We start from the raw sequence: 23,347 nt of genomic DNA on the forward strand, positions 1-23,347 counted from the left end.
TCTCACCCTCAGCTATCAATGTATTTAAAAGAAATTGTGTTTTCAAATACCATATCAATGCAAAGTGTAATATAAATGTATATTAGATTTTTCTACAAGTCAACAATTTGTTTGTAAAATCCTATTTTAAAAACATGGTTTAAGGTGAGACTATTCTCCTAAACAATTTGTCCATAGCGCTATTTTTAATATTTATTAGTAAACTATTATTATTTTGCTAAAATATCCATTCAATTAGGAATGATGACATTTTACACAAGTGAAAACATCACACTTATTATTATAATGTTTATTTACCCACCTATTTTTTTTTATATAAAATAATAACAAAGTCATAATCTCAAAATTTTTGGGTTGACCAAGTTATATAGAAGGCCAAATCAATAAGATTTTTCTAAATTAGAAAAACTTTTTATATATTTTTACTGTTCTAAGTTCTAACCCCTTCCCCTTTATTAATCAAAATAATAAGAAACTCAAAAATTGGTTAGAAGTACTTCATAATAATAAAAAGCTGGCTGTCCAATATCCTTGCTTGTTCTCTACTCTTGAATTCCATCTCCTCCTAACCAACCAAAAACTCTAGTTTACAAAAGCTACTCAAACCAACTTTTAATTAAAAATCAAGGTACAACAACTTTTTGGTTTATGTGCTTTAATGGGACTTTTGGGTGACTTGGGGTACTAATATTTATTATAATAAATAAAAATAACAAAAAGACAAACTAATTTTGATTTCATTTCACAGTGCAGCTATGAAATCATGAAGATAACCATAGTTAAAAATATAATAAATGAAGTAGGTCACCATTTGAAAAAAAAAGAAGGAAAATCTTGTTACACAATTATTACTTCACATTCCATATTACCCACTTTCTTTAAAACATAATTTCACAATTTTAATTTTTAATTGAAATTGAATTTTCAAAACAAGGAATGCATGATAAATAAAAACCATTTTATACTTTAAAAAGGAGGTTCATATATTTTTCAAATTTTGAAAACCAAGAAATCATCACAGTTGATTCAGTTTCACACTTTCACACTCCTCCAACAAAAATTCAAAGCCTCACTTTGTTTTGCAAATTGCACCCACCAACACCACCACAGTGAGAGTGAGAGTGTGTCCATAACAATAACAAGAAGAAGAAGGCCGGCGCCAAAAAAAAATTCAATTTTATCTCTCTGTGTGGAAACAGAAATGAGTAGTAGGATCTGAAGAAAGAGAGAATGAGCGGAGGTCGAGTGTGCTCATTGCTAAGGGAATTGGGGTACGCAGGAGCAGAGGGATTGGACCCAGACAGCTTCGAATGGCCTTTCCAATACGACGACGCTCGCCCCATCCTCGACTGGATCTGCTCCAGTCTCCGCTTCTCCAACGTCCTCTCCCTCTCCGAACTCTCTCAGTATCTCTCTCTCTCTCTCTCTCTCGCATTTCCCTTTTTCCAATTTTCCATTTCAATTAGGGTTTCTTAATTTCGTTTTTACATTGAATCAATCACAGGTGCGAGCAATTTCTGCAAGAAGGAAAGCTCTTGGAGGTACTGATTTCCTTTTTTTACTTTGATTTTATTTATTGAATGTGTATAGTGAATACTGAATTTGAATTTTTTGAGTGAATTACAGGGAGAGGACTTGGACTTCGCTTTTGATAGCATTTCTGCCTTTTCTGCTAGACGTGACAACCAGGAAGCACTTTTTGGCGCTGAAGAAGGATTGAAAGATATTAGGTATTCTACATTTATCGCTTTGATCGACAAATAATGTATGAAATTTGCATTATACTGGTTGTAGTATACGTATTTTTTTGAGTTTCTCTTTCAGTTAAATGTGCATGATTTGTGCCTTTTTTTCATGGTTTCGATAAATATTATGAAACTGAAGATGTAATGAGTGCTGTGTCATTTCAGTACTCACTCTCAGATCCAGGAAATAAAATCATAACCGTCAACTGAAATGAAGAGAATGCTGTTCCCTAACTGTTAGCACTCTTAGTTGTTGAAGTAAATTGCTTTTCCGATAAACTTTTAACCAACAAGGCGAGGGCAAAGGACTAATATGATGGAGTCCTATGTGCATGACCGTATTCCTGCGACATTTCATTTGAATGAGCTTCCTGAGCCTGATGAAATTTAAACTTATGGTAATTTAGTCTGGGCCAGGGTACACAAAATTTTAAAACTATATATATATATATATATAAATAAATAAATATATTTATTTATTTATATATAATAATTGTTGAAAAATACGTTGTGATTGGTGAACAATAAAAATGCCCATGTGAAGAAGTTTTGAATGGATTTGTATCTTGACATTATTGTTTGGGTTGTTTTCTTTCTTTCTCCTCTTCCTTTTTTTTTTGGGGGGGGGGGGTGGGGGTGATGTTGTTTGGGTTGTTTTAATTCCATGATTTTCTAATTAATGATATATAAAATAATAGTTCTATAATTTTACTTTTGGCACAAAGGATTAAGGTATGCACATAGAGTTTGATACTTTATTTCTCTGATTTTAATCTGTTGATGGAATTAATGTGGGGCAAGGATTTTGTTTAAGTCCAAAATTTTGGATACTATGAAATGGAGTTTCATTTTAGGAGCAGAAATTTTAGTGAGTTTGAATCATGATGGATGATATTTCTCTATGTCTTAATTTGGTGCTGAATTCAATGATTATCTTCTGGGTTGTATTTGGTTTTCACTTTATTATATTAACTAAACATAGTGTTAGGTTCATTATGACATGAAACATTTTTTTGCCCACTTAATGCAAAAAATGCTGAAGGTAAAACCTTATCCAAGCCACCCCTTCTAGGACCTCACTTAGTTGGGAGCAGCACTTGACAAATCCTCTATCTTTTAGCTTTTGATGAAATTTTTTGTTGTTGATGTGTTTGTGGTGAATATTTTGGGTTAGTGATGATGAAATTCTAGTATACTCCTTCCAATGCCAATTTTTTTAATTAAAAAATTCTTAAAAATTGTAATTTATTTCTAGGGATGCAACTTTGGCATATAAAGCTGAAGCTTTAGAGTTGCAGAAACAACTCAGGCATCTGCAGTCTCAATTTGATATGCTCACTGGCCAGGCTTCATCTTTAATCCAAGGGAGACGGGCACGGGTTGCTGCAACATCTACTGTCAATGGACACCTTACAGATCTAGATGATAGTCTTTCAGCGAGAAATTTAGAGGTATGCAAGCTATGATAAATTGAATATATTTTAAACTTGTTCACTTTTATGATTGTTTTGATATAAACTATGCAAATTTGATTAGTCCTGGATAGGAATGGCCTTTTCCAGTATACATTTAAATTTCATTGTCCTTAAAATTCTCAATTTCTGGGTTGCATGACTGCTCCTGGTTTTAAGATTCTTGCACTTTTTGGAATGTGTTTATTTCTATGGCATGGCAGAGGAATAGTTTTATTTAGAAAAATCAGAATGTCATAGTTACATTTCATCTCTTTGCTTTTTGTTGTTGATACCGGTTTTCATTTCTTTAAGGAGAAATACTTTTGGCAATATGTTTGATGCTTGAACATTTAAGAAGTTTATTTGAATTTTTTAATTGTGACTTAGATGAATGCAGTTCTTGGAAGGATTGCTGCTACAGCACAGGAGTTGGCTCATTATCACTCTGGTGATGGTAATATTTTCATTTCCATCCCTTGTGCTCTTACTTTCACTGGTCATTTGAAAACTTTAAAAGTGACTTCATTGTTTAGTTCCTTTTTGTTTTCATTATTCCCCATCAAAACATGTGAAATATTTGACCCTTATTTTCAAATTTCATAACTAATGAGTTTGTTGACCCTTTTGTCAAAAAGGTTGGTTGGTCATGTTTGGGTTTGGTTTAGGCCTAATGAGCCTAAATCCAGATTCTAGCTGATTCATTACTTTCATTTTTAGTTTTTGTTTTTGGTGGAAACTTTAAATTTTACATTTTTAACTAATTGGCAGGGTGGGTTGTTTCATTGTTGATCCTTTAGCTTATGTTTTGTTTGGGTTTTTAAACTTATAATCTATTAAATTGTTGGTTTCATCTTGACTGAATCCACCTAAGGTCCAGGTATTGCTTTATCTGTTCTGTGTTATGAAACCTGTTAAAGGTTTATGCTTGATGAATGTTGGGTTGTCAAAAATATGTATAAGAAATAGGAGATTATGGGGCTGATTCATGCTCAACTAGAAACCGATTTAAAAGGCACATTTTTACCCTGACAATATGACTTACGATAAAGGTTAACGAACCAAATCTGATTTGGAAGTTCTGAAAACTAAGCTTTTAGTAGAGTTAAGGTTGGCCTTTGGTGGGAAAAGTGTTAGAAATGAGTAGGGAACATATGATTTCTGACTGTGAAATGGAATATTAGGATTTGGGGGTACTTCAAGTCGCTGTTCCAGGGCTGTGAACAGTAACCCGAGAATAGTATTTTGGCCTCAAGTGGATTTTTGGGGTGATGGATTGGTGATTAAAATTTTAAATTTTTAGATTTTATGGTTTTAAAAGTGACAAATCAATATGTGCTTGCAAGGTTTCAAGTTTTTGGAATTTTAGAATGAAGAAGAAAAAAAGAGAGATGAACTTCCAAAGCATCGCAATTACACTATATTTCATTAAAATATCAAATTTTCTTTATTTATTTAATTGTTTCTCTTTCTTCACACACAACAACCCATTTTCTCTTTTCCTTCATCTTCGAGATACGTAAAGAAAGAATAAACAACTAAATGCAAAATGAATAGTGTTAGTGTAAATTTATATGATTACCATAGCAAACTTGTAAATTTACACAATTATACACGGACTGATGTGAGTCATTTTTGGGCAAAACTATGCAAATTCTACACTTTTTTCTATTATACAAGGACTTATGTGAATGCTTTAAAACAAGTTTTATTAACATTATTTTATCCACTATCCTCCTAACCTCAACAACTTCTTTTTTAAAACTTATATTAATGATTATCTCTACCCTATTTCTAATTTTTAATTTTTTCCAGTATACCATAATTTATTATCCCTATGTTCATTTTCTCTAAATTTGTTACTTACCTACTTAGTCTCTTGAAGTCACATTGTGTTTAATCACATCCTAATCATTATATCAACTATTTCCATTAGTTTCTTGTTAAAGATCCTATATTCCAAGTGTCTATACAAATCCTATCACAGGAACTCTTGCCCAGTTTTCCCTACACCTGAGTGCTGATTTAGCTTGTTGCTTATATGGAATTCCCTAGCTAACCTTTGCCCTCTTTTCATTGCATCTGGGGTTTGATGCAGCAAGTTGCTTATAGAGTGACTAAGTTTTTCTCCATTTTTCGAGCTTAGAACTGGCTGTAAACAAAATATATGTTACCAAGCACAGACATATGTGGAGTTACATCCATATAAATGGATGACTAATACCTAAGCCTAATAGGACTTGGGCTTCTTGGGCCTAGATAACTAAGCCCAAACTAAATAACTTAACTTACAAATAAAACCCAATAACATAATCAAATCCCAAAATATGACCTAGTGGACCAATAGTGCAACCCATGTGCAGTGACCAGAAACTTATAGATTGTCCCTGACACTTCAAAATAAATAGAACAAAATTGTTTTCTTAATGCCTGTATGTATCACTATATTTCCTTGCTATGTGCTGTTGATGAGATTATAATACTATATATCTTGCAGAAGAGGGCATCTATTTGGCATATGCGGACTTTCATCCATACTTGCTTGGAGATTCATCTTGTATGAAGGAGCTAAATCAGTGGTTTTCTAAGCAATTGGACACGGTATGTAGATAGAACTGCTATTATTTGTTTCTGTTCTTCTTTGCTAAATATTTGCTTATCAAATAACATGTGTAACATGTTTGTGACAATGTGTTATTGTTATAGTAAATTACAGAAAATTAGCAATAACTTGTGAATGGTTTGAAGCATAAAATGTGAGGTTGAGATTCTGTTTCATAACAATTCCCCTACCATAGGAATTTCTAACTTTGCCAACTTATAGATATTGTTTTCTTCATTTATATTTTATAATGCAATACATGTGTAGGCATGGGTTCATTGAAGTTTGATGGAAGTTACGGTACAAAATATATGGAATTATAGATGTATTATGAGTATGGCTGCTTGTTTCTTTTTACTCTTTGTTCACTACCGTGAACTCTATTTATTTTTCCTGCTATTCCTTTTTCAATAATATATTCTTCTTACTTATCAAAATAAAAAATAAAAACTGTTCAGGGTCCATATAATTTGGATTATAGTAGGTATTGAATATATGGAAGGAAACATGTGAGAAAGGGCCACTTTGGAACACATTTTGGAACAAGTTGTTACACCTAGGCGCACTTTAGAAGGAACGGAGCTATATTCAGTGCAACTGATATTCTTATACCTTAAATGAATGTGTGAATGGACATTGATTTTTTACTTAATTTTCCATGTGAAACCTTGTGGATTTTCTAGCTGATTGAATATTAGATGAGAGTCTTGTAATCTTTCTTTTCTTTTCCCTTTTGGCTTTACAATAGCGTTGTGCCCCTTTTTTCGCATTTTAATAGAATTCCTTACTTATCAAAAACAAGATGTTGTGTCTAATATGTGGAGAGATGGATGTCATGGTTCAAATTAAGGATTGAACTGAGTAGAGTGGAGCAGATGAGAAGGAAAAGTGGATAGCTATGAAAAAATCCATTATGTTTTGCATCATAAATATGATTTGGGCATCATAATTCATGTGTCCTAGTATGCCTTTTAAGGTGAAGTATGGTTTTCAGCTCTTGGACACCCACCATGCCAACCTTATTGTGGGATATTGGTCATTATAGTGGCTTTGGACATATCTCCACGCCAAAGGTCATGCCAAAATCAAATCAAATTGAAGATCCATCTCCTACCTCATATCGAACAAATTTAGAGAATAAACCCTATCTGCCCCATACATATGTCCATACTCCAACTCTATAGTTAAGAACTCACTACTAACTCTGAACACCATTGCCCCATTCAACACCATAATTTCCTACCTGTATCCTTTCTCCACAATTGATCTCTCCGTCACATTTTGTATTCTTTTGTGTGATACAACAGTTTAGGGTTTTGTCTTGTTTATAAGTACTTAGGGTTTGTTTGGATATCGCTTATTGTTGAAAATTGAAAACACTGTAGCGAAATAATTTTTAAATGTGTAAATAGTACCGTGAGACCCAGTTTTAAAGTTATATTTGTATTTTTCCGTACTTGTGGGTCCCATGAACAATGCACAGGACCCACAGAAAAAATGCTAGATGCAAATTTTTTTCCTTTTCAATGCAATCCAAACATACACTTGGTATAATATCTTGGATGTTACATGCTTGTATGGACTTATTATATGATTATTTACAGGGTCCTTTTCGATTGGTTGCTGAGGAGGGAAAATCCAAATGTTCTTGGGTGAGTCTTGATGACATCTCAAATATCTTTATACGAGGTATCCTTTCCTGTTGCTTCTATAACATATGTTTTTGACTTTTCTGTGTGTGCATTGTGCATGCATTACTTTTGATTTCAATATATCTATATTTGTTTGCATTTTCAATTATCTTTTTATATCGTCTTTATTGGATGGCAATTTGGACATGCATATGCGAGTGTGTACAGAATTTGTTTTGCTTTCTTGAGATTTTAATCTGTTAAGAATTTTTCGTATTTGCTTGCAAAGATGAAATTTCAAAAAATGAGAAAAAAAGACTAATAATTAATATTTGTATATTATTGTTCAGTAATATCTCGTATAAAGATATTTAATATTGGAATATATACCATATAAGTTACATATATTAATTATTAGTCATCATAGGGTTGTGGTGTTGAAGTCAAATTGTGCGATCTACTTACAAAAAAGAAAAAGAGAGGTTAAATTAGTGTAATCTATCTATTTCAACCTATTTACATTTGCATAGAAAGATGATCTTGAGTATTGCATATTCCTATCTCCATCTCCATTTTTCTTTTTCTTTTTGTTGGGGGGGGGGGGGGGGGGGGGGGGGGGGGAGGGGCTAAGAATCATTTTAGAATTTTTTTGCTTCTTTGAAAGAAGATTAAGGGTCTATTTAGGATCCGCTTATTTTGTTGAAACTAAATTTTTTTTACTGAAAGTCTAAAATAGTACAGTGGGACCCATGAATAGTTTTCTTTATCTTTTGGGGGGTGGGGATGGGAGGGGCTAAGAATCATTTTAGAATTTTTTTGCTTCTTTGAAAGAAGATTAAGGGTCTGTTTATAATTCGCTTATTTTGTTGAAACTAAAATTTTTTTACTGAAAGTCTGAAATAGTACAGTGGAACCTATGAATAGTACCAAAAAGTGCACTGGGGCCATGAATAGTAGCAAAAATAAGCTGAATAGTAAAATAAGTTGACAAAAATAAGTGTTGTCAAACGCACACTAAGATTGAAAGTTTGAAGTTTCTTTTGCAGGATGCATTGGAAGTTTGTTATAACTCTCTTGATCATTTTTTTTTTTTTTTTGAGAAGATTTATTCTTCATTAAAGGCCTTGGATGGAACAGTTGTTTATTTCCACTAGAAAATTTATTTGTCTCTTTATGAAATAGTGATTCATGAACAAAGTTATGAATGCTTAAATCAAAGTACATGGTTTTTATGCTGCAACTTAGACTTCATGTTATTGATATATTTGTGAATCAAAGTTCTAACTTTGCTTGTTAATTTTAAAGAAAACTTTGTTTTTCCCTACTCATAGCAAATGTTTATCAAAGTGGGGGAAATTGGTGGTCTTATGTTTTTAGCTTTGTATTTTTCGCCTTTAAGAGAAATCTCATCATCACTGTGTGTTTGAATTGTCATGACTTTGATGCATTTATGTTGATACTTATGGATAAATACAAGTTTTAATATGGAATCACATTGTCATTAAATATGCTAGGTTGCTATATGTAGTTTGCTAAAGTAATTTGTTTAAACTCTGCAGCAGATTTGGAAAAATCACAACATCAACGTGTATCTGAATTGCAACGGCTTCGTTCTATGTATGTGATTTATACCCAATAACATTTTAGAGTACTTGTCCTTTTTTCCACAGTACTAAATGTTATTTCTTTCCTTTATTGATATAAATGATGATGTAGAATAATGAACTCTGATACCAAAATTGATGTAGAATGAAACTCCAAAAGAAATTTGTGGAAGAGTAACAAAAGAATAAAAGGATAAGAATTAAATCTAGGAATCAACACTTAGGTTACTTGGAGTTAGCACCAAGTGGGGATAAAATCTATGAATAAGCACCTAGTGCTGGTTGGAGTTAGTATCAAGCTATTTTAAAAATTCAACAAACCAAGAGTGAAAATACAATTGTGTAATGGCCTGATGAAAGCGCTAGCCACATCTATGCTTACAACCCAAAAGGCCTTGGTGCTAACTCATGAAGGTTTTTTTTTATTTTTTAATTGGTGTTGAGTGCTGAGTAGAAGCAACCCTAGGTGCTAACTCCTAAGTGATTTTATTGTTTTTAGTTCTTTTTGTGTTGCATGAAGTTTTGGTTCCTTGTTATTTGACCCTAAATGGCTACAATGTTTCTAATTTGTGAGGCTTGAGTTTTCCACCATCTGGTTTTCTAATCTTTTTTCTTATTCTTCTTCTTATACTTTCCTCATCTCTCTAGATGCGATTGTCTAATTTCAGAAAGTTTACTGGCTGTTCAATGTTGTGACAGATTTGGAACAAGTGAAAGACAATGGGTAGAGGCCCAAGTTGAGAATGCTAAGCAGCAAGCTATTCTAATGGCACTTAAATCTCAAGTATCTTCAGATGAAGCTCACATTCATCTTGATTTTCATTCTCTTAGGTATAAGTTTCATATTTGACTTGTCAATACATCATGCTATTTTAGATGTTTGGCTTTTTAACTTTAGGTTCTATATCGCCTTTGCAAGATCCATGTCTAGAGCATATGTGAACTTTTGAATCACTAAGCATGGTTTTAAAGTGTTAAATAAAATGATATGCTTGGAAACTTCTAAATAGAGCTTTGACACGTATTCAGAGTATAATCAAGCAAGGTTTGCACTTTGCAAAATATCGTTCAAATGTAACAGGCATTATTGCCAATGCCTATAGAAAGGAAACCGTGCTGAAACTTGATTCAAATTCCTATTTTCCAAGGACTGATGGCTGCCCAATGTTGGTTGTTGGATATGTAGGAATTTTGAACAGAACACATACTCCAGCTGTTTTTTTCCTTATAAAATTAAATGCCTGATTTTTGTGAGGCAACATGTAATTTTTATTTTGATCAAGTTTTAGCATTTACCTTCATTGGGGGCATGCCAGACATTTCTTTTATGGGAAATGCTAAAGAGTGCCTTTAGGACACTGGTTAAAAATCCAGTTAAAGAAAATTTTTATGGGAAAAGAAAAAAAACAATTACTGTTTTGATAATTTTTTTTCATTTCCTATAAAAGTGATATTAAAACTTTCGTAAAATGGATTCTTAACCAATGCCCTAAGGGCACTCATTAGCATGACCCTTCTTTTATAGCTTTAGGACTTTTCAAATAGGTTTGCTTTGCCTTAGGTTGTCAGGAAGTCTTTAATGCTGTAGCTTGTTATAGAAAATTATGCTTTAAATGATCTTAGAAGTGTCACTTATCAAAGGTTGAGAATTGTATCTTTTTTTCTTGTTCTAATGCGTGTTGGTTGGGGGGGTTGAGGTGGGTGGATGTTGATGGTCAAAATAATCTACAAATGAGGCAAAGTCCTCCCCAATTAATGCCCCAACCATTTCATAGGATTTGATCCCTTGACTTGTCCTATAACTGTGATGCTACTCAACCACTGAAACCATAGGCCTGTAGTAGATTTGAAATTTTTACTGGAGAATTTGAGATCTTATTATGTTCTTACTAATATAAGCTCAAGAAGTTTTCTACTCTAATTAAAAGGAAGCACAAGGAATTTTTCCAATTACATTTCATGAATTTTGTGAATGGATTCTATCAGTAAGAGTTTTTGGTATTACATGTGGGCTTAGGCAGGGTTATGTGCTTCCTTCTTTACTATTTAATGTGGTGATGAATGAATTAAGTAGATGGATTCTAGGTGGTTGATAGGGGCCTCCTTGTGGTTTTGAACCAGTTAAGGTTCTCCAATGTATTTCAATGTGTCTCATTGTGGTGTTAGATTTGAAAATAACTTTTGTACAAAGGTTGGCTAATTCTAGTCAAGGAGTTTGCTAGTGCAGAAGTTTTGTCTATTGAGTTGGATTGCAATGCAGGCTCTTGCCTGATGATATACATTTTTCAGCTGGAAAACAATCCCCCCTATTTTTGTGTGTGTGCATGTGTAATATGATAGATCATTGATTCTCTAGAAATGTATATTTATTCTTGAAAACATAATTATTGTTTCTGCTATTACATGTTATATATATATGTATGTATGTATGTATGTATGTATGTATGAGTATATTTCCCTCTTAATTCATGTTTATAACTTGGTAAATTCTTTTTTATGAATGAGTATATTCTATAATAAGCAGGAGAAAGCATTCTGAGTTGGTGGGAGAACTTTCTAATCTTTTTCACAAAGAAGAGAAGTTGTTATCTGAGGTTTGTATCTGTATCCAGTTCCAGTTTTTCTACATCTTGCCTGCTATATTCTCAATATTTTTCAATTTAGACTTCAGTGCCAAACATGTATTCTAACACTCATCAATTTTCTCTTCTTAATTCCTCCCCTTTCTCCTTCCTAATTGCATAGAAATATCCCCCATTTATATCTTTAACTCTCTCTCTCTCTAGAAATGCAACGATTTCTTGAAGTATCTTTTATCTCTTTGTCTCTACTGTTGTATCATTCTATTATTTGGATGAGTTTGATTAATATTGCTCTTTTTCAAGGTGGTCCATATTCTTTTAACTTGTGTCATTGTTTTTTATGTTTTCCTATCAGAGGGTGAGAGAGAGGACTTGTAATGGGGAATAAATAAACACACCACCAGAATGCATCAACCCAAAGTAAATCTATCAAAAACACAAACTCATCAATTTGAAGTAGAGCTACAAGGAATAAATAATAAATAATAAATAATAAATCCACCAAAAGAAGGAAAACAAAATAAAAAAAGAAGTGAGTAATCACTTTTTTTGTGTGTTAAAAATATGGATTGAATGGGAGATAAAATATCAACTTTGTAGAAAAGAAGATGGGAGAAGAAGATTAAAAAAAGAAAAAAGAAAGAGGAAGGGTTGGATGAATAGTAACGGTAAGGTAGAGAAGTCGGAGAAAAAGAGGCAAAAAGGAAGGGGAAAGGTTGGAGGAAGTGTAACCAATAAGGTGGGAAATAATAAGGAGAAGAAGAGCAAAAAGGGAGATAGAATGAATTGGAATTGGTGGCTGACGTGGCACAATGCTTAGCAAAATTAATTGTTAAGCTTACATTAGTATATATTGTATAGATATTCTAATTTTTTTTTTCCTTCTTTCTTTTTCTCTGGGGTTTTCTATTATATCCTTCCCAGTTGCACGGCTGTGTTCGTATGTGCTTTAAATGATTTGTTACATGCCAGAAGGTGTGCTCAGTTTGTGGTTGTATTTATGGTTGTATTTATATTTTGTACTAACTTCATTTTTTTCCTCCCTCTGAAGACTATTCCGGATCTTTGTTGGGAGCTTGCCCAACTCCAGGACACCTACATTTTGCAAGGTATTTTCTGGTAGCTTTCCCTTTTTAGAATAGTCAGAAGAAAGTATGCATTAAATTTTTTACTTTTTTTTTTTACCTGTATTATGGTTCTAATAATTTTTGTTATAAAATTAATATAATTCAACTTTGTGATCTTTTAGGTGATTATGATTTAAAGGTCATGCGCCAGGAGTACTATATTTTCCGGCAAAAAGCGGTATATTTAGCTTTTATTTTATATTTCTACATGTTTATTCAATTTTCTTTCTTTCATAAATGTTGATAAAATGCATAATTGAATACCATGAGCTGTCTCAAGTTTTAGTTTTTCACTAGGAAGTTCTTGTTAGTGCAACTCTAGGTTAATTTATTCAAGTATGGGTAGGAGAAAAGTAGAAGCTGTGCTTGTGGAACAATCTATTTCTTGCTATACCAAATGTTGTTGGGAGGGAGTTTGAAATATGATAAATTCTTGTGTCATGATGGTAGCTAATCAGGATTTGGAGTAGCAGCTTGTGAAATTATGTAGCTAAAGATATTTTAGTCAAATGTTTGCCCTAGAAGTCCAAAATGGCTCAATTGCTTTTTATATCATTTACTTGAAGCTTTCTAAATGAGAACTCTTTTTTGATATTTTCTGCAGTTTTAGTTAGTGGATCAAAGAGGTAATCTCGAAAGAACTGGGAGATTGACTGTTTTTAAAAATTATTTAAATTGATTTAGGGAAATGGGTTTTGATAAATTAAAAGTTAGGAATTGAAAGGTAAGCATTCACGACTGGTTCAGCTTGAGTGCATTTTTAGGGGATTTACCTTGAATTTTGTTTACATATCATGTGGTCCTACTTTTTTTTTTTGATAAATACATATCGTGTGGTCCTACAACAATTACTAAAGGCATGGGTGGTGTAGGGCACCTTGAAATACTTTGTCATTTCTTAATTCAAAGAAGACAATAGACACCAACATAGAAGTCCAAAATGCTTAGGTGAAGGAATTCACACATGCTTTTTGATGACAACACTATTTCATGACTGGAAGGCTGATGATATGGCCCAAGGTGGCTTCTCATAAATATTAAAGAAAAAAAACAAGAAGAAAAGTTCTTAAAAAAAGAAAAAGAAAAAAAAAGGAAGGGGTGGAGATGTGTGAGTGGGAGGCGTAAGTATATTTCTTGGCTTTTCACTCTTTTGTATTTGCCGTTTCACTTTCTCAACTCAATTTATATATTGGTGCTAATAAAATTTGTTATTTTGGAGAAACATATGGTATTATAAACATGGGAAGCAATTGTTTGAGCTGGCTTATTTTTTACTTGTATGAATTTCGTACTTACAGGGTCTGGTTCACTTGAAATTTTATTATGTTCTTGGTACTCAGCACTATTAACTTCTGCATGAATAATAATAGCGTTAAACAATTGAAGAGTTCGAATCATCTGCATGTATCTAATCCTAGATATATTACATGTGTAATTTATTTTGGCAGTTCATAAATCACCTTATCAATCAACTCGCAAGGCATCAGTTCTTAAAAATAGCTTGTCAGCTGGAAAAGAAGAACATGCTTGGAGCATATTCATTGGTTAAGGTTATTGAGTCAGAACTGCAGGCATATGTCTCAGCAACCAAAGGCCGAGTGGTACATATTATTATTATTATTTTTTTTTGGGTTTTGTTCTCTCTCTCCCCCTCTCTCAGATCCTTCTTTTGTTTTTGGTATATATATGATCTCAATTGTCACTCACAGCCATTGCCTCAACGTGGTTTGTGGGCATGCAGAGATAGACAGACACTAACACACACAGACGCTTACTCTTCAAAGTATAACAGGCTTTATTTTGTTCTTCTGGATGCGGTTGACTAGGAGATCAAAAGGAAAATGTAAAATACTTGTGGGTGCAAGTGTCCTACCCAGTGCCATTGGGCAACCATGAATGCCATGGCTTGGAGGTCACACTTGAAAATAGGTTTTTCCACCATGTTCGTTAAGAATAACCACATATTTGGTATCTAATAAAATTTGCAAATGCAATAGGGAAAGTTTCTGGGAATCAGCCTCTCCAAAAAGATTTGGGGGCTAAGGCTGACTGCCAATCACCTCTCCCAGACCTTGCAAAAGTGTAATTTTGTGCACCGAGTACAACTAGTTGTAATAGGGGAAGTTTACGGATTGAATTTCTATTTTTTTTCTTCTTGGCCAGTTGTTTTGGATTGGACCTTTTAGTGTTTGGTGTCAAACCATGCACTTCCAAGTTATGAACCTGTACCTAGAATGAGGAATGGAGTCTAGTTTTCTTGATAGCCTTTGTATCTTCTTCCTTTAGTCACTATATAAGGATCTCACCTATATTTATGTTTCGATAAGTTTGTATTTGTTATATAATTAATAAAAATAACTGAGCCCTAGGTTAGCTATGGATCCTCAACAAACTAATTTGGGTCGGTCATGTTTATTCTTTTTTTCCATTCTATCCTTATGTATCTTTTATATTCTACATATGAATTTTCTTTGAAGAGGGAAGGTTGTGATTTAAATCACTCTGGAATTCTTGTTCTAGATGTCTTTTTTTTTCCCCCTTCTTCTTTTCTCGTCATCATTTTGGGAGCTTCTCTTTTTATTTTTTAGGATTTCCTGAAATTTTAGATTGAAGTGGGTCCTCTTATACATACTTCAGTGTCATTCTTTTCTTTTATTGTACATATTGTACTTTATGATGTTGTATATCCATGATAGGGTCGTTGCCTGGCACTGATTCAAGCTGCTTCTGATGTACAAGAACAAGGAGCAGTGGATGACAAGGATAATTTTCTGCATGGTGTTAGAGACCTTTTAAGTATTCATTCAAGTAATGATCATACATTCTTTCCAAGAACCAGATTATCCATTCAAGTGATTGCTGGAAATTTTTTGTTTTCAGCTATTTTTGTTTTCCAGCTTGTATATTAATTGTATTCTTGCTTTGACCATTTTCTTAGATGCTCAAGCTGGGTTTTCAACCTATGTATCAGCTCCTGGCATTGTTCAGCAGATATCTAGTCTTCATTCAGACTTGATGGCCCTTCAATCTGACCTTGAGAATTCTCTTCCAGAAGATAGAAATAGATGTATCAATGAGCTGTGAGTTATCCTGTTTTGTTTAAGGACTATTTTACATTATTTTTTGACTGCTAAGTTACACATGCACCTGCTGGCTCTTGAACCCACAATCCCACCCTCCACGTTCCTCAGTCTTCTGAATATGACTGAGAAAGAATTGATGAACTTTTATTCTTATATGATACAATCGGTGACGGTATAGATACTTGGCTGTAAATTTGTATATCTGTTCTGTGTGATTTATTATTATTATTATTATTATTATTATTATGCAAGTTTTAATTCTTGGACTATGCAAGTTTTAAGTAATGTAAGTTTAATAGAAACATGAACTATATACAATATTTACATGAACTTTAGGTATTGAATTTTTGCTTCCCTTTTATACGCCCAAATGCACCTGAGTTCAATTGTAATTCATCTAGATGCTCTATGGAAAACCTAACTAGATAAAAGAGAGTATGCCTCCATCAAGCTCCAAAAAACTGTTTTGATATCCACACCATGACTAGGCCTGTCGACAGGTTGGGTCAAATCTGGTTTGGGCTCAACCCGCAACCGACCAGATCTGATGGAGCAAAAATACACCCACTGACTACCGACACTAAGCACAGGTCGAGTCAGTTTCGGATCAGGTGATGACAGTCGATTTCAGGCAAAACTGACAAAGCAATGGCACTGAGTTTGTCGCCAGATATCGATCAGAATTCATCGGATCTTGCTCGGATCTCAAAGGATCTGGTCTAGATCTTGCCAGATCTCGACAGATCTGAGGCTGAGAGAGAGAGAGAGAGGGAGGACGAGGGTTAGGGGGATGGTAGTTTCCAGCAAGTTTGGATTTGGTCTGTTCGGTTTCCGTCTGGTTTCAAAACCCAAAACTGCCACTCAACCCACACTCCTCAGTTTTTGATGAGACCGCTAGCTACTTAGATCGAGTTAGTTTCGGTTCGAGTGGTGCCAGGTCGGTCTGTTCTATCAGGTGCTGGGTTGGTCTGGACAGCCAAAACCATGACCATGTTTGGTGTTGTTCTAGATGCTTGTAATTGTTGTTTTTTAATAAGTAACAATATCTATATTTGAAAGATGAGATGACTCCACTACACACAGGAATTGTAATAGAACTACTGATGAATTCCAATCTGAAGTCCAACAAATCTGAAAAATCTAGTGGAATGATTACTGCCTATAGCAGTCATCCAGAAATACAAAGATCTCAAGAAAGTCTGTTTAATAACATACTTAGGGTGTTATAGGATTGAAGTAGTTACAGTCAGCAAACGTTGTTATTAGGTTATACGGATGAGACAATTTCTGAAAAGTCTGGGATCAACAAACGCTAGCTCAAATGACACTTACTATCCACTGTAAGAATGGGGTGGAGCCGTGGGGGGTTTCATCTTGAGCTCAAGCTCCACTGGTTGCATGGCTGACCTGGCAAAAAAATAAAGAAGTTTGGGAGAGAGAGAATCTTGTCATGACAGATTTTCTGTAACAAGCTTTTTTTTTAATTGATTTTACCATGCTCTTTGGATGCTATTTGGCATTTTGGCCTCATGGACATATTTCCTTGGGCTTTATATCAGTGATTTTACCATCTCTGCTAAGAAACAGCTGCTTCATGTGTCATACATTCTGAGCCATGTATAAAAGTAGTTATGTTGAAAAAAATTTTGAATTGCTGTCTTTTTTTTTGCTTATTTTGTGTCAGGTGCACTCTAATCCAAAGTCTGCAGCAATTACTATTTGCATCTTCAACAACTGCACAACCAATACTGACACCTCGGGTACAACCTTCACCACTACACTTCTACACCTTATGTTTGCTGTTAAAATTGGTTCTTTGTGCCTGTGACTATCCGTTCCCTCTTCTTTTTATATTTTCCCTTTTTATTTTTTGTTAGTTTATGTTCTCTTTAGCATTGACCTTGCTAACAATATGATACTACTATTTTTTTTAGAAGTGGCACCAACTGATAATATTCCCAACAATAATGGTTTCACATGTCATCTCATTTACTCCTAACTTTTGACTAAAACTGAAACCAGCTTTTGGAACAGAAATAACTTCTAAACAATGGAGAATTTTATACTGATTTCAAGTTTTAGTTAATCCTAAACATCCAGTGGGACTTCTAGAGGATTAATTCTCTTTGTGTGTGTGTGTGTGTGTGTGTGTGTGTGTGTGTTACAATGGCAATGTTCTCCTTTCCAATAAATATATCATATACTATAGAATAAAAATTGGGTCATAGAAATTTTAATTAAGCCAAGTTGGTACTCTCTCTTTTCTCAAAGTGTGCCTCTTTATTAAAGATTTTTTATTTGACTAAAACTAGGGATTAGTATGGAATTGTGGATCCCAGAAGTTGTAGCTACATCAAACGGCTACTCTCTTTTTGGCACTCATGATATTAAATACAACTCTAACTAAAACTTAATATCCAATTAAGAAATTTAAAATAATTACTACTCTAAAACTCAATCTCCGAGAGTATTAAGAAATTCAAAAGTCTCATTATTATTATTTTTAATTATTTTAATCATCATTCATAATTTTTTGTTTTAATAATTAAATTTGGGTCTTACATATAATGCATGCACTATGCGGCTTAATCTAAGTCTTATACATTGTATAACATGCTTTAGCTGTGTAATACAACATCAACGAAGCCTTAGTCCCCAATTTTTGGGTTCAGCTATAAATCCTCAACAAGATTATATTGGATCCATTCATAAATGAGTGACTAAGTTTAACGTTGCCCATCAACCTACCGAAACCCTCCTTTTACTGGGCTTGGGACCGGTTGTGAACAAGATGTATGACACTATATAGTTAATATAGTTTGTTTTAAGTAGACATCTAATATCAAAGTTTCAAGAAATTTAGAACATTGTCATCTTAAAACTTAAGGGCCAAAAGTTTTAAGAGGAAAAAAAAAAATTATCATTTATTTTAGGTTACTTTAATAATTGAATACAATTTTTTAGTTTTGATAAAAATAAAAAAATAAAAAAAAACATAATAAAGAAATGCTGATGTTGATGGTTGGGTGGGAGGACAACGGAAGTGGGTATTGGGAGATAAGGTTTCGCAGTGGATTATGGAGGTGAACGAAGTTGAGTTTGGAGAGATTTGGATTCACGGTGGTTGTGGGAGGTGAACAAAGGAAGCTGTATTTTACAGTGGTTTGATCGGTCATGGTGGTAGTATTTGGTTGGTCATGGCAGTCTGATTGGTTGCAGTGGTTGGCTGGGTCTGTTGGTGGGGTAGGGTGGATGATTAGGTGGAGAGAAACCCTACAAACTCCTCATATATCTCTATATTGAGTGTGAATTTTGAAAATTTAACCGTTAGATGACATGTTTTTATCATATTTTTCATGTGTAAAATTTCAAGAAGATCAAAGATCAATTGCTATCTCATCAAACAAATGTTAAAATTTCAAATTTTTGTGATCGAAAATTGTGTATAAAAAATAAGTTTATTGATCGAATAGTAAATAATATCCAATTTGAATGAAATTTGATATGCATGTTAAGAACATAAGAAACATGAAATTTAATGGTTAGATTTTCAAAATTCACACAAAAAAAAGAGATATATGAGAAGTTTGAAGAGTTTCTCTCCAAACTAGTTTGGAGAGAAACTTTGTTCCAATTTTAGCCACCCCAAACACCCACGAATGCGGAAATTTTGTCAACACAAGCACAGCCTTATTATTGAATTTCAGTTATATCATTGGTTTGCATATAAATTTTTATTAAATTGTGCATTTCATGAGCATACTGCTAATAGTGGATTTAAATGAGCGCTTGCATTCTTGCATTGATGAGGAACTTTTGGTTACTTTTCTAGTGATCTCAAGGATATTTCTTAAAAGATGATTTTTTTTATTAGTCTACTCATTATGCATTAGATTTTAGATTTTCTCACTGAACTAAAGTCCTATTTAGTAGGTTTGCTTACCAAAAAATATTTAGCAGGCATGTTAATTTTTTACTTCACATTCTAACTGATCCACTGTCCTACAGCTGGCTTTTGGTATTTCTTCTGTTACCTTAATTGTATGTTTTGTCCTGTGACATATGATATCTTTTCCAGCCATTGATGAAAGAGCTTGATGAAATGGAAAAGATCAATGCAAAACTCTCTGCCGCAGTTGAAGAGGTGACACTTGAGCACTTCAAGAAAAATGAGGTAAGCCTATTTATTCTTTGACTATTGATGAGTTCTTTAGATTGTGAATTCTGTAGTTGTATATTCTTATCAGTAACTATAAGTACGCGCATGGATTGCGTCTGCATTGCAACTTTTTTTTTTTTTTTTTTTCCAGAAGTGTGTTTCTGTGGCTTTATGTCACACCAGTGGGTCCCATGCACTGTTCACGGGATCTACAAACCTTTTTTTCAGCAACTTTTTCATTAAAAATGGGTCCCACGGCATTATTTACACATTTAAAAATTATTTTACTACAATATTTTTAATTTTTCAGCAAAATAACCGGTATCCAATTGAACCATAAATGTGCTTTTTAAAGATGAAATAGGTCATAGACCACCTATGGCTCATGCAGCTTGTCTTCTAGCGTTTCATATTAATATTCTTTTTTATTAATGAATTGGACAATTATATGTTTTCATTGTTCATGTAAAGTGTACACAAATGTACACATTTGCATGAACAGTGTACAATATTGACCACTATTTATGCAAATGTTTACAATGTTGTACACATTTGATTAGTCTACAGTGTAGAGTGCACATGGACAGTGAATGTAAAAACATAATTTTTCTAATTAATTTTAGTAAGCACCATACTTTGATTGTGGATACTCTATAATTTCTGACTTTATGAATAATTTGAAATACATCGTAGATCCCCTATGGTTTATGCAGCTTGTCTCCTAGTATTTCATATTAATAATTTTTTTAATGAATTTTAGTAAGCTGCATACTTAAATTGTGGGTAATCTACAATTTATAACTTTATGAATAACTTTTTTGCAAAATTCTTTAAGTAGCTGTTAGTTAAAGATCTTATTGGAGAAGAAACATTTGTTTATACTTTTTATTTATGCATCTATGCACATTTTGAAATTTTTTGTTACAACAATGTATGAGAAACTTTTTTTTTTTTTTTTTTTTTTTCATGAGTGTTGCATTCCTTCCACACTTACCACATCAAACATAGTGGCACTACATTCCAACTCTCTAAAGAATGCTTCCCAAACCAATTCCTCCACCCAAATAAAAGAGATGTTACTAGCATAGGCTTTAATTAGAGTGTTTATACCCTTTCTATGAGAAAGTTTATTGGTCTTCTGCTGTAACTTTTACATGTGCAAATAATTCTGGGATCCATAGTCAAATAAGATAGTTGTTATTTATAGTAATTTGGAATCACAATTATTTAACACCCTTCAGCATATTTGTGTCAAATCTGTCATCCTTGAATCGTGTGAACTGTGAAGTGTAATTAAGTAATGGACCATCTTGGTTTGGTTGATCATGGGCAGGCCACTCTATATTGAAAAACTTAAAATATATACATAAGAATTTCTTTTTTGGAAAAAGTAGAATGCTCATGTACATGGGAGGGATAGAAAAGGTTTCCCCTATAGAATTACGATTTAAGAACCTGCAAAATCTAAAAAAACAATGGAAATGTTGCCATAAGATCACATAAATTTGTACATATTTATTTCCAGTTCTATAAAAACTATTAGCTAATTTTTAGAATATAGTTTAGTGGCTAATATGCATTAACAATGTAGAGTTATGGGTTGCTTAAATAAAGATTGCATAAAGTAGTACAAATAATTTACTCAACAGATTTCACGAAAAAGTTGGAGCTCATTCTTGAAATTAATGAACTCAGCTTAAATATAAAAATTGAGCCTGATGACTAATAAGCTTCAATTCAGGTCTTGCTTGATAGTAAACTAAATGAACCAAGCTTGAACACCTTAGTGCTCAATGTAGCTCAACTCGTTTATGGTTCTACTTAGGATGTAGTTGTCACTTAACTTAAATTGGTCTCTGGATTTCTCTTTGTTTGGCTTGATGTGGGTTTTGCTTTTGATAATGGTGGATCTGTTGGCTTGTTGGAGAGTTTGCTTTCGTAGACATAGGAGTAGTGGAATATCTAATGCTGCCCAGTTATTCCTTCTGATGGTGCTCATAAGAGAGAAATACTAGAACAAATTCTAGAACATCTACATTCAAGCTCTCATTGCCTAGACTGAAGTTTATATTCTTCAGATCAGTTGTGGATTTAGATTTCTATCTGTTAAAATTATTTTCTGGATTTTTGGATAACTGTAACCTTAGTTTTTGACCTGCCCTTACACATTTTTATTGTTACTTGCAAAAAGAAAAAAAAAAAAAAAAAATGAAAAAACATAAGCTGTCATAGCTTCCAAGGATTCCTTCACAACAGGATATGCACATATACCTTTCCAGTGAAAGCCAAGTAACTGAATTAATAGCCTGAATGTTGTCAAAGAAAAAGTTGACAAGCCCAGATATTTCTTAATGGGTGGGTGTGTGTGTTAGTGCTCACATGTTTCATGGTTTTTGAGGCTTGATCCTGTTATTGTGTATTTGATAATTTCATCTCAATTCTGTGGCACCAGATTGTAAAACATCATTCTCAGGGAGTTGGGCTCCAAAGGCGGGTGTTTGTTGATTTCTTTTGCAATCCTGAGCGTTTGAGGAGCCAAGTTAGGGAATTGACTGCCCGAGTCAGAGCTTTGCAAGTTTCTTAGTTCATGCAGATTGTATTTGTATGTATTCTTTTTCCTTTCTTGGATTGGATTATAGAATGTATGTATGTATGTAATCTAGAGATGCAATTACTAAGCAGACTCCACATTCAAATTCGTTATATATGGATATCCTCAATCTTTTACAAATGGATTGGATTATTGTAAGTATTTTGTTTAAATCTGTTAAGCCATCAATTATTTTGTTTATACCTTGTTAAACCATCAATTATTTTTTACTGTGAATTTTCTTGGAATTCAAGTTCAGATCGCTCTTATTATTGCTGTTTTTGGAAGATGATGAATTTTGTGCTTCATTAGTTCGGTGTAGGTGGCACTTGAATGAGGCTGCGTGAGTGCTTGGAGCGCAAATGCAGGTCTTCTTGTCCACAGCAGTTGGTTTGCCTTCTGTGATACTAGTCTTCACTATTTCCTCTCCCTGACTTCGTGGACTCTTCAATTTATTAGGCCTGATATTGACATGATTAAGTGATGGGCTCAGTTTGGATACAGTGTCCTGTGCACTAAGACTTGATAGGATGCTGCCATGTTTTAAGGAGTTGTCACATGGCAGCATCCCATCGGGATTAAAGTGGCGAATTTATTACAAGTAAATGGAGTAGCCTGACCTATATATACTAGGAAAAAGAATCACATGACCTGTTTAAGTATTTTTAGTCGTATAGAAGTAGTGATCATCAGCTAGGGATAGCTTCGGATAAGTATAAAGAATGACAATCTTTTTATAAAAAAAAAATGATGGGAGTTAAATTTCTATTCAA

The 23,347-nt window shown here is 33.5% G+C and overlaps 1 protein-coding gene across 3 annotated transcripts; it reads left to right on the forward strand.

The window, feature by feature from the left end:
* The first annotated feature begins 974 nt into the window (after window positions 1-974).
* On the forward strand, window positions 975-23,347 carry LOC115960073 (AUGMIN subunit 3). Of its 3 annotated transcripts, XM_031078769.1 has the most exons (19): window positions 975-1,406; window positions 1,505-1,541; window positions 1,627-1,730; window positions 3,001-3,196; window positions 3,587-3,653; window positions 5,694-5,797; window positions 7,403-7,487; window positions 8,989-9,046; window positions 9,733-9,864; window positions 11,558-11,627; window positions 12,667-12,724; window positions 12,865-12,920; window positions 14,191-14,343; window positions 15,439-15,550; window positions 15,681-15,822; window positions 17,510-17,585; window positions 19,904-19,999; window positions 22,437-22,586; window positions 22,887-23,347. In XM_031078769.1, exons 1-18 carry the CDS (start codon window positions 1,231-1,233, stop codon window positions 22,566-22,568), a joined length of 1,854 nt encoding a protein of 617 aa, XP_030934629.1. In that variant the 5' UTR covers window positions 975-1,230; the 3' UTR covers window positions 22,569-22,586; window positions 22,887-23,347. The 3 variants fall into 3 exon arrangements, with proteins under 3 accessions (XP_030934629.1, XP_030934628.1, XP_030934630.1); XM_031078768.1 differs by lacking the exon at window positions 22,887-23,347 and having other exon boundaries at window positions 22,437-22,775; XM_031078770.1 differs by lacking the exon at window positions 22,887-23,347 and having other exon boundaries at window positions 8,992-9,046; window positions 22,437-22,775.

Source organism: Quercus lobata, chromosome 9 (genome assembly GCF_001633185.2).
Source record: "Quercus lobata isolate SW786 chromosome 9, ValleyOak3.0 Primary Assembly, whole genome shotgun sequence".
NCBI classification, from domain to species: Eukaryota; Viridiplantae; Streptophyta; class Magnoliopsida; order Fagales; family Fagaceae; genus Quercus; species Quercus lobata.

Bases quoted from the DNA above. Each gene is read 5' to 3' on its own strand.
- LOC115960073 (XM_031078769.1), top strand. From the start codon at position 1,231: ATGAGCGGAGGTCGAGTGTGCTCATTGCTAAGGGAATTGGGGTACGCA. The intron at 3,197-3,586 runs GTATGCAAGCTA...ATTGTGACTTAG, and splicing joins TTTCAGCGAGAAATTTAGAG to ATGAATGCAGTTCTTGGAAG. The intron at 3,654-5,693 runs GTAATATTTTCA...TATATCTTGCAG, and splicing joins TCATTATCACTCTGGTGATG to AAGAGGGCATCTATTTGGCA.